Consider the following 14,870-nt stretch of genomic DNA (forward strand, 5'->3'; position numbering starts at 1 on the left):
AAAGGATCACCCGTCTTCTGATCTCCGGCGACAACAGGTTTTGCTTCCAAATTCTCCTGCTCGGCACCCATGCCATTTGCTTCCTGAGAACCCAGTCTCTTCCTGCCATCTTTCCAGGGTGACTTTGGCTTTCCTGGACTTGGAGGTGTCTCCATTAACACACCTAAATTAAGATTGAGGAGGAAACTGTAGTAATTCTGTGATTCAATCAAGGATGACTACTGGGGGCACAGCTGATAATTCAACTGATCTTCACCCAAATTATCACTTTATTGTTTGATGTTTCTTATTCCTTGGAAGCTAGGCAGTCACCTGGAACCAAAGGTCCATCTAGGTCACCTGCTGAACACCCCCCCCCCCCAATCTGATTTCCTACTGATTATGAAGCTTTAAGTGTTATCTGAAATTTCTGGTGCTCTGTCCTAGCTGATCATTTGTGTAAAATATGCTTGGAGGTGATCTATTGATCTAGTATTTTCCAGGTATGCATGTTATCAACCAGAGGTCTAGAGAGAAGAGCACAATGTAGCTTGTCTCTGTCCTAAGGAAATAATCATGTACTATATGCTTGGAAAGTGGCTTCCCAGATGGCTCAGTGGTAAAGAATCCACCTGCCAAGCAGCAGACACTAGATATACAGGGTCGATCCCTGGATTGGGAAGATCCCCTGGAGAAGGGAATGCCAATCCACTACAGTATTGTTTCCTGGGGAATCCCATGGACAGAGGAGCCTGGCAGTCTACAGTCCATGGGGTCGGACATGACAGAGCAACTAACACAATGGCAACATATGTTTGGATCAAGGGCATGGAGAATGGACATGAGTTTGAGTAAACTCCATGAGTTGGTGATGGACAGGGAGGCCTGGCATGCTGCGATTCATGGGGTCGCAAAGAGTTGGACACGACTGAGCGACTGAACTGAACTGGACTGATGAAGGGCTAGCGTCACCTCCTGTAGAAAGAGTCTAATACATTTGGAAATTAGGCCTTGAAAATTAGCAGCTTCCCTTGAGCTGCCTATTAGATTGTCATGTCAAAGAGAACGGTTCCCACCTGCCCTAAAGAACTGGGATGTACATCATTAAGAAACCACTGCCCAAAATATCCTACAAAGAAGCTGGTCCTAGCAGCCCCTTGCCTGCTCCAATGGATACCATAGAGGCAGCCTGGGTTCAGCTGTCTCACCTGTAGGTAATCTGGATGCCCTCAGGAAGATGCGGGACCTGCGAGGTTTGCTTAACAGGGACTCCTGGGCTGTCTGCTTGCTGGACACAGAATCCCTTGGGCTGTAGAACTGGGTGCTAGACTTGGAGAGGACTTCTGCAAAGCTGTTTTCTTCCCTGTCCTCCTCTCTGTCCTTCTTCTTTTGTTTGGCCCGTTCCACTGAGTACTGCCACTTGATATTCTCAAACTGAAACAGGAGGACGTTGCTCTCCGTGTTGATCACCATCCTGGAACCAAAGCAACATGATTGCCCACAAAAGGGGACTTCCCTGGTAGTCCAGTAGTTAAGACTACACCTCCCAGTGAGGGGGAGCGGGTTCAATCCCTGGTCGGGGAGCTAAGATCCCACATACCCTTAAAAGGAACGTGGAGGCTGCCATTGCCCCAGCTTCCAAATATGCATTAGGACTATTGTCCCACTGGATCCTGAGCCAAGAGATCAGTGCTGGGGAAATGACCACACAAACAGGGTGGTGTAGGTTGTTTCAGGGTCTAGAGCAGAGAAAGGTAGCAGGCCATGCAGCAGAACTCATTAGCTCTGTAGCTATTTTCTTTAAAAATGAGTTGTGAGCAAAGCACACGTGTCCTGATTACTTCACTTCTCGAGTTAAAACATTTTAAGTGAATTTCTGTTCCTGGAGTAAGTGCTAAGGACCTAGGTACCCGAGGCAGAAAGCTTAGCTACTCTGCACACAAATGTCTGGAAGTCCACTCCTTTCTTAAGCACAGCATCCAAATGCCACATGTCTATTGTCATGATGGGATGAGAAAGCTCGCTAATGGGGGAAGTCTTCAAGCCCTTGCTGACTTTCTACCCCAATCTTCACTCCATCACTCCAGGATCTCTGTGCACACTCTATATCCAGACAGGACATTTGTATTTGGAAAGCAGGAGGGTTTCCATCTTCCCTAATCCCCCCTGAACCCGGGACCCCAAATATTACCTCCCACCCATTGTTCCTGGGGTTCACAGCATTCACAGGGCGCTGCTCCCCAACCCTGGTTCCTAGGTCGCCTATAGCTGTAAACAAGAGATGGAAATGCTGTGTGCAGGCTCCTTTCTGCTCCAAAAGGCTGTAATTTTAAGGCTGTCAACAGTCAGCATAAACTCTCCATAAAAGTGACTGGTTATAGTAGGATACGCTGGAATGGAATTAGAGAACCATCCCAGTTAGAAATCTTTCAGACTCATTTTTACTCAAGCTGACATCTCTCTTTGGATGTCACAAATGAGAAAAAGGTCAGAGGTGATCTCTCTTTATGGCTTTCTGACTTCATGACTGAAAGAGTATTCATTTATTGAGCCTTATTACGCAGAAGGAAGGCAAAGTCGTTCGGGGTGACTAGGTGATGTCTCAAGTGAGCCTGTGCTAGAATTTACAAGTCTAGTTGGGTATTTTTACATAATATCACGTGAACCTAGCGTATAACAACACAGTGCTATATTCACTTAGTGCCACCATGGTTCTGTTTCATAAACTCCTCTGCTCCCTGGAGAAGGGAAGAGCCACCTACGCCAGTATTCTTGCCTGGAAAATCCCATGGACAGAGGAGCCTGGTGGGCTACAGTTCATGGGGTCACAAAGAATAAGACTTGACTAAGTGATTGAGCACACACACCTCTGCACAGTTCTGCCCCACTGGACATGGGGCCACCTACCAATGCCACCCCAACTTTCCTGCAAGTCTCTTTGCATCAGAGACGAGACACAGGGACCTGAGGAGCGCTCAGGCTGGACAGAGGATCAGGGGGCAGGGGAAGGCTGCCTGTTGGCAGAACCGGGTCCCTGCGGCAGAGCTGTATCATGCCCATCATGTGATCAGATCCGAGCCTGGGAACAAATGAGCCCCTGAGCCTATCATCCACCACAACCCAAACTGCAGGTGAGCACAACCTGTGCTCTCCTGCTGCCTGCAAATCCGGGGCCAGTGTCCCAGAGGAGGGAAAAAAGAAACCATCTAAACCGACTCGCTCAGGACCCTGACCTCCACACCGACCACCCACCTGTTGCCCTGAATAAAGAAGGACAGCACAGGATCACCTCTGCCATTGGCTTTCATCACCTTCAGACAGTTCCCGTTGAGGAAATTGTAAATGCGGATCTTGCCATCGGCACAAGCACTGATGACCCGGAGGAAGAGAAGGGCCACGTGGAGAACCTCCCTGGAAGGGAACAGAGCGACGGGCAGTACCCACCTTCCGGTGAACCACTCGGATGTGTCTGCAGTCAGGGACTTTGGTGTGTGGTTGGAAGTGGGTGGGGGGCTCATGGACTGTCCCTGAAGCAACGTTTGCCATCATTTTGTGATTCTGGATGTAAACCATTAACCCTCAAGACGCAGCTGTACTCTCTCCCCTGACTCTGCAGTTACTGTTCCTACAACTTGGTCACAGTGCCACAAGGCAGAAAAACAAAAGGGCTTACGTCAAGATTTTTTTTTTTTTTGGTCAGATATATAGATGACTGTGCTTCTCTCTTACAATTTGATTTCTAGCTATCAGACTTCTACAAATGTCATGCTCAGAATCATTTGACATTTTTAATCTTTTTAAAAGTAGCATTATTATATAAATGAAAGAAAACAGACGGGAAAATGGTTATCTTTGTAAGAAGCAAAAACCTGGTATTTGAGCAGGTTCTCTTGGTCCTTAAATTAGTGGCTTTCATTCTTTCAGTGAAACATCCCATAGGAAAACTGTATCCACCAGCTGAGATTTTTGAGCTCTCTTTTGTGATTACCAGCAGGGGAAGAGAGGGGGGGATCGGGAGAAGATTTATATAAATGCCTCTAACAAAATCCCCCTGACAACAGTTGGGTCCTAGCTGGGCTCCAGATAAGTGGAGTATTCAGATCTGAGAAGTGCCATTACCCTACTGCTATTCATGCTACTGAAAAATGGAACTTGATGTCACCAATTTTTTAGACCTTGTGTGCAAAGCAGGTCCATCGACCTCTGCCACCTCCACCCATCCAAGTCCATCCATGGCCACATTCATATGTTACTTTCTCCATAAAGCCACCTCTCATCTCCACTTCTCCTCTCACCCTACTCATATACATAGACTTCTGGTATATTGTCAGATCCTCTTGGGTACAGCACCTGTCTTATCCACCTTTGCACACTCAGCACCCAGCACATGGCCCAGCCCTGCAGCAGGTCCTCAATAAATATTTATTACAAAAGTGAACGTTGGCTCACGTTTCAGTGTATGATCATTGCTAAGGTATGTTAAAACAATGACATCCAACATAGGGAGTTGGGATGGGCAAGTACACACTGCTCTATTTAAAATGGATAACCAACAAGGACCTACCATATAGCACAGGGAGCTTTGCTCAACGTTATGTGGCAGCCTGGGTGGGAGGGGAGTCTGGGGGAAGAACACATGTATATGTGTTCTCTGTATATGGCTGAGTTGCTCTGTTGTGCACCTGAAACCATCTCAACATTGCTAATCAGCTGTGTTTTTGTTGTTGTTTAGTTGCTAAGTCATGTCTGACTCTTATCCTTCAATATAAAATAAAAAGTTAAAAGAATGACATCCACCACATATCATCTGGACTTGGTCAGATTCCAAGGTGACCTAGGTACCAGAGTCATACTGAGACTTTTCAAGGCTCCAACAACTAGCAAAACAAAAATAACAAAGACTTTGAAACGCAGAAGACATTCAAAGAACAGCAAAGAAGTCAATGCGGCTTGATGTATCATGTGATGAACACATGGCTAGATGGACAGATGGATAGATAGATAATAAATGTAAGGTATAAAATACATGTAAGAAAGTTCAACAAAATTCTCATTTTTTCCCAAGATGAAAATGCAATGACTTTACTGGCGCCCTAAGTGCACCTCAGTCCACCTATGGCGATCCACACTGGGAGAGATGCAACTCTGGAAAATAACCAAAGGCTTGCAGCAACCCAAGGGAAACCACTAATAAAGTAATTCAAAAATACATAGTAAAAATGTGATGACAGAATTAAAATGGTACACTGTTAATATCTAAATATCTGTTCAACACCCAAAAAGACCACAATAGAAAACTTGAGAAATGAAACAAACAAACAAAATATATATAAGACTATAGAAAAACAAAAAGCCAAATGGTAGAGTTAAGTTTGTTTTACACTTAATGTAAATAGATTAAATTCTTCCATTAAAAGGCAGACATTGGGAGAAACGATTAAAAACACAATCCAACTAAATGCTGCCTACAGGAGGCTCACTGTAGATTCAAAGACACAAATATGTTGAAAGTGAAAGAGTGGGAAAAAAAGATACTCCTTGCCAAAGGAGCACCAGAGTGTCTACACAAATACCACACAAAATAGACTTTTAGACAAAATTGTTAATAGAGACAAAAAAAGAACATTACATAATAATGGTAAAAGAATGAATTTACCAAGGATATATAACAATTATAAAATTTTTGCTTAGACTGCCCCCAAAAAATAAGAGATAAAATTCAAATTACTAAAATCAGAAATGAAACGGAGGACATTACTACTGACTGATGGAAATATTGTGTAATTAGATAGTGGGAATCGCCACATAACATTATGGATATACTAAAAAACATTCAATTGTACATCATGAAACGGTGAATTTTGTGTCATGTGAATTATCTTAATTTTTAAGTTGTAAATATATATATTCAATTTACTTAATATATATTAAAATGTTATATATAGTATATAAATATATATTTAATGTATTAAATATATTATATAATATATATAAATATACAATGTATACATTAAATGGAATGAAGGTGTTCAGTGTACTTGATAGTCATATTTCTTGCAGTAAATGAATAATTTGGCTTCTTTGTACAAATCAATAGCATAAATTTGCTTTCTCAACACTTCACTATGTCCAGCTAAACTACCCACAAAGGAGATCAAACTGCCCAGCAAGATCAAACCAGTCAATCCTAAAAGAAATCAACCCTCAATATTCATTGGAAGGACTGATGCTGAAACTGAAGCTCCAATCCTTTGGCCACCTGATGCAAAGAACTGAGTCACTGGAAAAGACCCTAGAGCTGGGAAAGGTTGAGGGCAGGAGGACAAGGGGACAACAGAGGACGAGATGACTGGACTGACTCAATGGACATGAGTTTGAGCAAACTCTGGGAGATGGTGAAGGACAGGGAAGGCTGACTTGCCGCAGTCCATGGGATCACAAAGAGTGAAACACAACTTAGCAACTGAACAACAACAATCAAGCACTTATATATACACAGTACTGCTTCAGATGAGTGGGAGAAAGGGCCCTACAAATGAGAACACTGCCCATGTCCTCCAAATGTACTATAACTGTCTATGGATTTGCTGTAAGTGTGCAAGGCAGTAAGTGTGCAAGGCATCAAGAGCCAGTGTGGATGGTGTGTTGGGCTGTCATTCAGTGGAAGTAGGAATGGTTTAAGAAGATCCCAAAGCTGAGGTATTAATAGAATGGGTTTGATGAAATGGTGAACATACTGCTAAGTTTGCTGGAAACAATTATCTTCCAATAACTAAATTAAATCCTACTGAATCATGCTTGGAAGGTTTTAAAAATGTAGCGTTACCATTTTAATGTGATATCACAAAGTTTGAGTCCCTCCTTGAGGTCAAGTTTGGACAAGCCAGATGATCAATGCTGTAAGGTTTATCGATAATCACCCAAGGCTTAACTAAATCACTGAACACTGGCCCTTCCTGATACTACCCACCTGTCAACAATGCAGTTACACCCCAGATAGAGAACATACACATATAGGCCCATATCCCCCTCTACTGCCCACAAAGCCAGTCTGCCTGCTCAAGAAGTTTCTGTGGATAACCAAAAAGGGCCTATTGTATTGTATAGCACAAGGAACTCTGCTCAATGTTATGTGGTAGCCTGGATGGGAAGGGAGTTTGGGAGAGAGTGGGTACATATATATGTACAGCTGAGTCCCTTTGCTGTGCACCTGGAACTATCACAATATTGTTACCCAACTATACTCCAATATAAAACCTTTCTTAAAAATTTAAAAATTAATTTAAAAAAAAAAAGAGGTTCCTGTGAGGGTACAAGGAAATCTAGGACCATTTTTCATTAAATAACTCTCCTTGACAGATCCTCCTGGAAGACCCTCTCTCAATGAATTAGGATAGCACTTAGCTTCCTGGCGTCTCTTATAATGCACTCAGGGGAAGAAGCAATATTTGTGCAGTACAAGAGTGGCATAGAGCAGTTTGTAAAACCCACAATTATGGCAGAACCATTAACTGACCACAATGCCCTTTACAAATAAGCTTAGATAACCTCAGAGTACTTCTTAATTGGATCCAAGCACGCACCATCACTAAACTGGGATTGGAAATGCAAAATGAAATCCATTTGCTGTCCCGGAATAGAATTGAGCCCCCAGGCTTTAAGGGAGAGCCTTCTTTAAGCCCTTCCTTATTTTTAAACCTTTGGCACCTGGGTCATTTTAAGCTTTCACAACCACAAAATTCCAAGAACTTAAGTTTACTGGAATTGGCATCACAGAGGGACAGTTCCGCCAATATTCCTAAGTTTGGTAGGTAACAGATAAAATTTATTACATGTGCCTTAAGTGTAAATTTTCAGTAACTTCTCAAAATCTCCACATAGTATTATTGTTTCTTAAGAGAGACAAGGGAGGGCAGGAGAGGGGGTGACTATATTGGGCAACAGGTGGAAGAAGAGGAAAGTGGAAATGGGTGAGGAGCAGAGGCGAGAGGGTCAGCAGAGAGCAGTAGGGACAGTGAAGTCCCTACTTAATGAAGACTTCACTAAAGAGTGAAGTCTAGGTTCTGTTGGGAAAATTGGGATCAGGGGCAGGGACCTGGCCAGGGTGTCCTGAGTACCTACTTTGGATGTTTGAAGGCCATGAGGCACCGCTCGTACTTTCCCACCATGCTCCAGGCCATGACCAGGCCATCAGTGCTTCCTGACAGGAGATGCCACTGGTCGAAGTATAGACACTTCACGGCCCCCTCGTGGCCGTTGAGCGTCTGCAAGAAAAGATGCCTCTGTTCTCAGCCCATCTTCAGCCCGAATCATGACTCCTCAAGGAGCAGAGCTGGAGGCTTCTTGAGATGGATCCCAAAGCCACGCTCCACCAGTCTGAGGCTACCACACTGGGAGTCTGCCTGAGCCCACTGCATGTCTGCTCTAAGAAGGTTGGTGAGGTTCAGGCAACCTGCTCCCTCCCCAGTTAAGGAGGAAGGAGATCTGGGGAGGCCTTGTACCCAGTGGGTCTGTGACCAGGCAGGCCCCGCCTTCCTGGAGTGCCTGAGAGGGACACAGTCTTCCTTCCTCTGCTGCCAGAAGGGCAAGGCTCATGTGTCAGCTCCCTGCCAGGACCAGAGGCAGCTTGATATCCAGTAACTACTGCTTAGACCACAGTAACATCACTGGTGAGAAAAGCCCACCAGCCAGGCAGCCGCTTCTCGCTGTGATCCTGTATTCTCAGCACAAAAGATATCTCAGCACCACCCACCAGGGACGGGGGCTGCCCATCCGGCAAGAACACTTCCTGTGTGTGAACATTCGATCACTTTCTAGACAGCCAACATTCTCTTCTCAGAAGAGAGGCAAGAGGAGATCACTGTGGTTTGTTCATTCCCAGACCCCATGCCAGAATCAGGGTCAAATGTTCCAGAAGAAGAAAAGGTACTTTACCTGTACTGCTGTGAAAAGACCCCTCCGAATCCATGTATCTTGCGGAGTCAGAACGTAGCCTCCACCACCTCCACCCATGAAAACATGGCTCACGTGGGCCTTGACCTTCAACCAACTCAGAATGGCCCCTTCTTAGGGGGTCTTCCCCTTCCCTTTCTCAGGACCACCCTCTTTTGGTGACTGCCTCTCAACCACCCTAGGGTGGTCTGGGGAGCTACCTGTCTGTCAGTGCCTGTCAGTGTCCTCCAGCCTCTCACCCACAGCACTCTGCTCCCCAGTCCCCATCCCTAGCCCTTCCCCCTAGTCCCCTCCCCCCAGTCCCCACCGTTCACCTTTACCAGCTGGGCTGTGACCATGTGCCACACTTTGACCATGCCTTTCTCACAGCTGCTCACGATGTACGTGTCATTGATCCTGGTATCCAGGATGGGGTCTTTGTGTTTGAAAGTCTTTAAGCACTTCCCTGTCTCTATATCCCACTCTGAAAGGGAAGGGGAGAGAGAAAAGAGGGTGCATGGAGAGGGTGCCAAAGGGGCTCCATACCCCATCGCAGAAGCTGAGACCAGCCAAGCCCATCATATCAAACTCCAGAAGGCTTCATCTGGTCCAGCACCCCCACTGGCTCACCCATAGTCCATGTACCTGCAACCCAGGGCTCCCCTCTCATAGCCCTTGGGAGATCCAGCAATGCATAGACCTTGGCTCTGACCCTGAAACTTAGCCTCCTGGTCTAAGAGGTGGACAGCTTATCTCCAGTAAGCCTCCTCCTCAAGCCTGAAAGATGCTAGAGTAGATTTCAGGAAAATCATGGCAGGTGTTCAGGGCATGATTCCTCCCAGATGCTGTCTCCTGACCCTCACCTCCTACCCACCCTCAAAGAAAAGAAAGCTGTCTCTCTCCATTTACATTTTAAAGTACTTCTGAATCTGACTTTTGGATTTTACTTCTAAGAGATTGTCACAGCTGAGGGCGAATCTACTGCTGCTTCTACACAGATGGTGCTGGAGCCCCCACCTCTCATATCATAAATGTTGGGTGGATATGAGAGTCCATGGGTGGTGGGAGAACTGAGCTTGAAGGAAGAGACTGAAAGTGGGCATCATAAATTCAGTGATGAGAACATTAAAGCCTCCCATAGAACCTACTTCCTCAGGCAATGCAATGAGTATCACAGGACCAAATACTAACCACAGTGCACACCCACCCCACACTAGCCATGAGCCGGGCTAATCAAAGTGCTTGCCATGCATTAACTCATCTTCACAGGACAAAGCTATTATTACTCCTTCCTGTACAGATGGGGAAACTGAGACCCAGAGAGGTTCAGTAACCTGCTCAAGATCACAGGGGTGGTGAGCAGATTGAACTGGGATTTGAACCCAGGGAGTCTGGGTCCAGAGACCATTTTGCCTTCACCTGGGCATCTGCGGGAACTTCGCACTCAATGCATTAGCTTCCCATTGCTGCTGTAACAGATTACTATCAACTTAGAGCCTGAAAATGACAAATGGATTATCTTACAGAATCACTGCATGACCTCACAAGGCTAAAACCAAAGTGTCAGCAGGGCTGTGCTCCTTTAGGGAGTCTCAGGGGGGTTGAGGGAGGAATCCATGTCCTCGCCTTTTCCACCTTCTAGGGTCCCCGACACACACCTTGTCTCACACCCCCTTTCTCCATCTTCAAGGCCAGCAACGTTCCATCTCTCTGACCATTCATCCACAGTCATGTCTCCTTTTGGTCACACATAAGAAAATGTCTGTTTTTATGGATCCAGGTGATGACCCATGGGCCCACACCAATAACCCTGGGTCATCTCCCCATTTTAAGGTCCCTGACTTCACTACATCTTCAAAGTCCTTCTTGCCATGCAAGATGACACAGTCACTGGTTTCCGGAATTAGGATGGGACCATCTTTGGCTGGCTGTTCTCCTGCCACACTCAACGTGTCCAAAATACAAGCCATCATCTTCTCCTCCATCCCTCCCCTACCCTGCTCTTCCTCCAAGGTCCCATTTCCATCAATGGTACTTCTGTGTACCCAATGGCCTGAGTTATAAAGTCTGGCCTCACCCTTCACCCTTCTTTCTTGCTTTTCATCTCCTGATAGTGCTGAAGTCCTGCCAGTTCTCATTCTGGAAATCTCACCCCCCCACCCCGTCCTCTGTATGTACCATCTCCTTACAGGTACATACAGATCCATCCGATAACTTCACACTTGCCTATTCTCAGATATTCTGAAGATATCCTATCTCCAAAGAGTTGCCATCTTTCCAAATCTTTCTTCCACAATATCACTAGAGCAGTCTTTCTCAAATACACATCTCATCATATCGCTTCTCAGCTTAGAATGCATTTACAGCCTCCTACATCTTACAGAATAAAGTTCAATTTTCAACACAAAAGGCCCTTTATAATCTGGCCTCAAACAAACATACCTGCCTGATCGCCAACACAACACACAACAGCTCAGCCAACTGAGCAGAGGGAAAGTCCCTCAATTCTTCATTTTCTTTCATATTCTGTGATTTGCCTGAGCTGTTCCTTCTGTTTAAAATGCCCTACACACTCCCTCTGCTTGTAGAACTACTCATCCTCAGGACCAGACTCAAACAGTACCCTGCCTACGGTGCTTTCCCTTTTACTCTTATTTCTATGGTAACTTAGCCCTCCACAAACTTGCTGGAGTACACGTTTTAGAACCAGACAGCCCTGGGTTCAAATCCCCACCCAACCACTTAGCAGTTTTGACTCATGGCTAATTGTTTTTCTCTCTGAGTCATGGATCCCTTATCTGCATCCACCCCATAGAACGCTTATGAGACTGAAATAAGATAATGTAAAGCACCCATCGCAGTCCCAAAGTTAGTACTCAATAAAAGGCAACTGTTGTCATTCACATATTTACTCTTCCCTCCATGATATATTTATGTATCTGTCTCCATTAGGAGACCACGAGGCTCTTGAGGAAATAGAAAGCCACGTTGAAAGGGCCATGGCATATGCTGCTTTCCTTACACTTAGCACAGCTCCTAGCATTCAACCAATAGTCATCAATGGATCATAGATAGATGGATGAAGGGATAAGCGACTGCCTGTAGAAATGAGCAAAACAAGTCTTCTGGCAACCCATGGGCTTAGGGAAACATCTTAGAGAGTCTGAGGCATTTCTTTCTCACCTTTTACCTGGCAATCTTTTGCTCCAGAGGCAAGCTTGTTCTTATACACATCCATGCAGGTGATGGTCCCCTGGTGGCCATTGAAGATGCGTATACAAGCCCCACTTTTCAGATCCCAGTACCTGCAGGAATCAGACCACAAAAAAGAGATGTTTTTGAGACTTTCTGAGGACCCAAGGGTTCAATAGCATAGAGTTCCTTTAGGTTGATAGGTAGTTGGAAGGCATCAGAGTTTCATGATTAAGCTCAGAGTCCAAGGCTTGGATTTGAATCCCACTTGCAGCATTTCTTAGGTGTAACTTTAATAAAGCTACTGAACTTCAGTGAAAACTTCATTTCCTCCTTGATTCAATGGAAATGATAATAAAAATAATTATCTCACAGGTTTATGAAGAATTAAATACAGTAATGCAGAAATTGTCAACTAGGGGTGACATCCACTCCCAGGGGACATGTGACAATGTCTGGAGACATGTTTGGTTGTCACAAGCTGGGCTTCCCTGGTGGCTCAAATGGTAAAGAATCTGCCTGCAATGTGGGAGACCCAGGTTTGATCCCTGGGTCAGGAAGTTCCCCTGGAGAAGGGAATGGCTTAATTCCATGGACAGAGGAGCCTGGCGGGCTACAGTCCATGGGATTGCAAAGAGTCAGACGCAACTGAGTGACTAACACTTTTACTTTTCATCAGATGGAAGGGTCCCTAGAACAATCACCAGGCTCAGAATCCACAACACTGATTCAGTGGTAGAGCTGATCTTCAAACAAGAACAACAGAACAATTGACACATGCCACTTGGATTCAGACTATTTTATGTGCATTTCTAAAGCATATCTAGGGCTTCCCAGGTGACTCTGTGGTAAAGAATCCACCTGCCATGCAGGAGACCTGGGTTCCATCCCTGGGTTGAGAAGATCCCCTGGAGGAAGAAATGGCAACCCACTCCAGTATTCTTGCCTGGAGAATCCCATGGACAGAGGAACCTGGTGGGCTACAGTTCTTGGGGTCACAAAGAGTCAGACATGACCTAGCAACTAAACACACACACACAAAGCATATCTAAGAGATATATGGGAAACATGTATGAGTCACACTATTTTTTAATATACAAACCTGCCTCAGATCTTTCAACCATCATTCATACTGACTTTGTGACAGGACAAAGTATAATGTCAAGAGACTGGGCTCTGGAGCCAGGCTGCCTGAGGTCCACTCCCATATCCATCACTCACTGGCTGTGTGATCTCAAATAAGTTGCTGAATCACCTGCTATCTCAGTTTCCTCATTTGTAAATTGGGGATAATAATGGTACTTATCCCATAGAGTTATTAGGAGACTTGGCACATAATAAACAATAAGTAAATGTTTCTTTTGATTGGGGGCAGGGGGGGGCAGGCATTGTCAGACTTTTCCTTCTAATATTCCTAAAGGTCCCATGGCCTTTATCTGTTCATCAGAGCCTCCTATGCATACATAGTTGACTTTAACAAGGTCCCAGTGGTCTGAAAAAAAAGCATGTTTTGAATTTCTACTTCCTAGCAGCATGGTTGACCATATGCCCAGGTTGTTTTCATAATTTATGCAGAAAAGGTATTTGATAAACGCTTTTAGAAAAATAGGAATGGGGACTTCCCTAGTTGTCCAGTGGCTAAGACTCCATGCTCCCAATACAGGGGGATTGGGTTCAATCCCTAGTCAGGGAACTAGGTCCACATGCTGCAACTAAAGATCCTACAAGCAGCAATGAAGATTCTGCATGCTGCAACTAAGACCATTGTAGCCAACTAAATAAGCAAATATTTTTTAAAACTTGTAAATGGATGTTTATAGCCACTTACTCATAACAGACAAAATGTAGAAGCAACCAAGATATCCTTCAGTGGATGAAGGAATAAATAAACTGTGGTCCCTCTGGACAGTGGAATATTATTCAATGTAAGTAAAAAATGAGCTATCCAGATATGAAAAGACATGGAGGAGCCTTAAATGCATATGACTAAGTGAAAGAAGATCTGAAAAAGCTACACACTATATGATTTCAACTACATGACATTCTGGAAAAGGCAAAACTACAGAGCCAGTAGAAAGATTAATGGTTGTCAGGGATTGGGAGAAGCATGAATAGGTAAAGAGCAGAGGACTTTTAGGGCAGTGAAAATACTTTGTATGATACTATAATGATGGATATGTGTCATTATATATTTGTCCAAATGCATACAATGTACACCACCAAGTGAACCCTAAGTTAAACTGTCGACTTTAGGTAATTGCACGCATGCTCAGTCACTCAGTTGCGTCCAACTCTTTGTGACCCCACAGACTGTAGCCCACCAGGCTCCTCTGACCAAGGTATTCTCCAGGCAAGAATACTGGAGTGGGTTGTCATTTCCTCCTCCAGGGGATCTTTCCAAGCCAGGGATCGAACTCCTATCTCCTGTATCTCCTGCACTGCAGGAGGATTCTTTACCCACTGAGCCATCATGAAAGCACAGATTATGATGTGTCAAAGCAGGGTCATCGGTTGTAACACATGTACCACTCTGATGGGGAATCTTGAGGACAAGAGAATATATTCGTGTGCAGGTGCAGAGGGTATATTGGAAAACTTTGTGTCTTCTGTCAATTTTGCTGTGAATCTGAAACTGCTCTATAAAAATTGTCTTTTTTAAAAAGGTAGTTTTGATATAAGAATAGAAAAGCAAGCCAACAACACTGTGTTTTATTTTTGAAAGTTGCTGAGAGTAGATCTTGAAAGTTCTCATCACAAGAAAAAAAATG

General features: G+C 44.6%; 1 protein-coding gene across 6 annotated transcripts in view; it reads right to left on the reverse strand.

Annotated features, from left to right (window-relative positions):
- The window catches only part of FBXW10B (F-box and WD repeat domain containing 10B), a 33,553-nt gene that overhangs the window by 2,092 nt on the left and 16,591 nt on the right, over positions 1-14,870 (reverse strand). For 4 of the 6 annotated variants that reach the window (XM_024980799.2, XM_024980800.2, XM_010816088.4 and 1 more), the window contains 6 exons: positions 12,094-12,215; positions 9,246-9,394; positions 8,101-8,243; positions 3,232-3,390; positions 1,188-1,453; positions 11-163 (listed from right to left, as the gene is read on the reverse strand). In XM_024980799.2, coding sequence (XP_024836567.1) covers positions 11-163; positions 1,188-1,453; positions 3,232-3,390; positions 8,101-8,243; positions 9,246-9,394; positions 12,094-12,215 — 992 coding nt within the window. Of the gene's footprint in view, positions 1-10; positions 164-1,187; positions 1,454-2,170; positions 2,248-3,231; positions 3,391-8,100; positions 8,244-9,245; positions 9,395-12,093; positions 12,216-14,870 lie in introns of those variants that run through there. The other 2 variants (XM_059878506.1, XM_059878507.1) reach the window with 2 other exon arrangements.

The sequence above is a fragment of the Bos taurus genome, chromosome 19 (genome assembly GCF_002263795.3).
Source record: "Bos taurus isolate L1 Dominette 01449 registration number 42190680 breed Hereford chromosome 19, ARS-UCD2.0, whole genome shotgun sequence".
NCBI lineage: Eukaryota > Metazoa > Chordata > Mammalia > Artiodactyla > Bovidae > Bos > Bos taurus.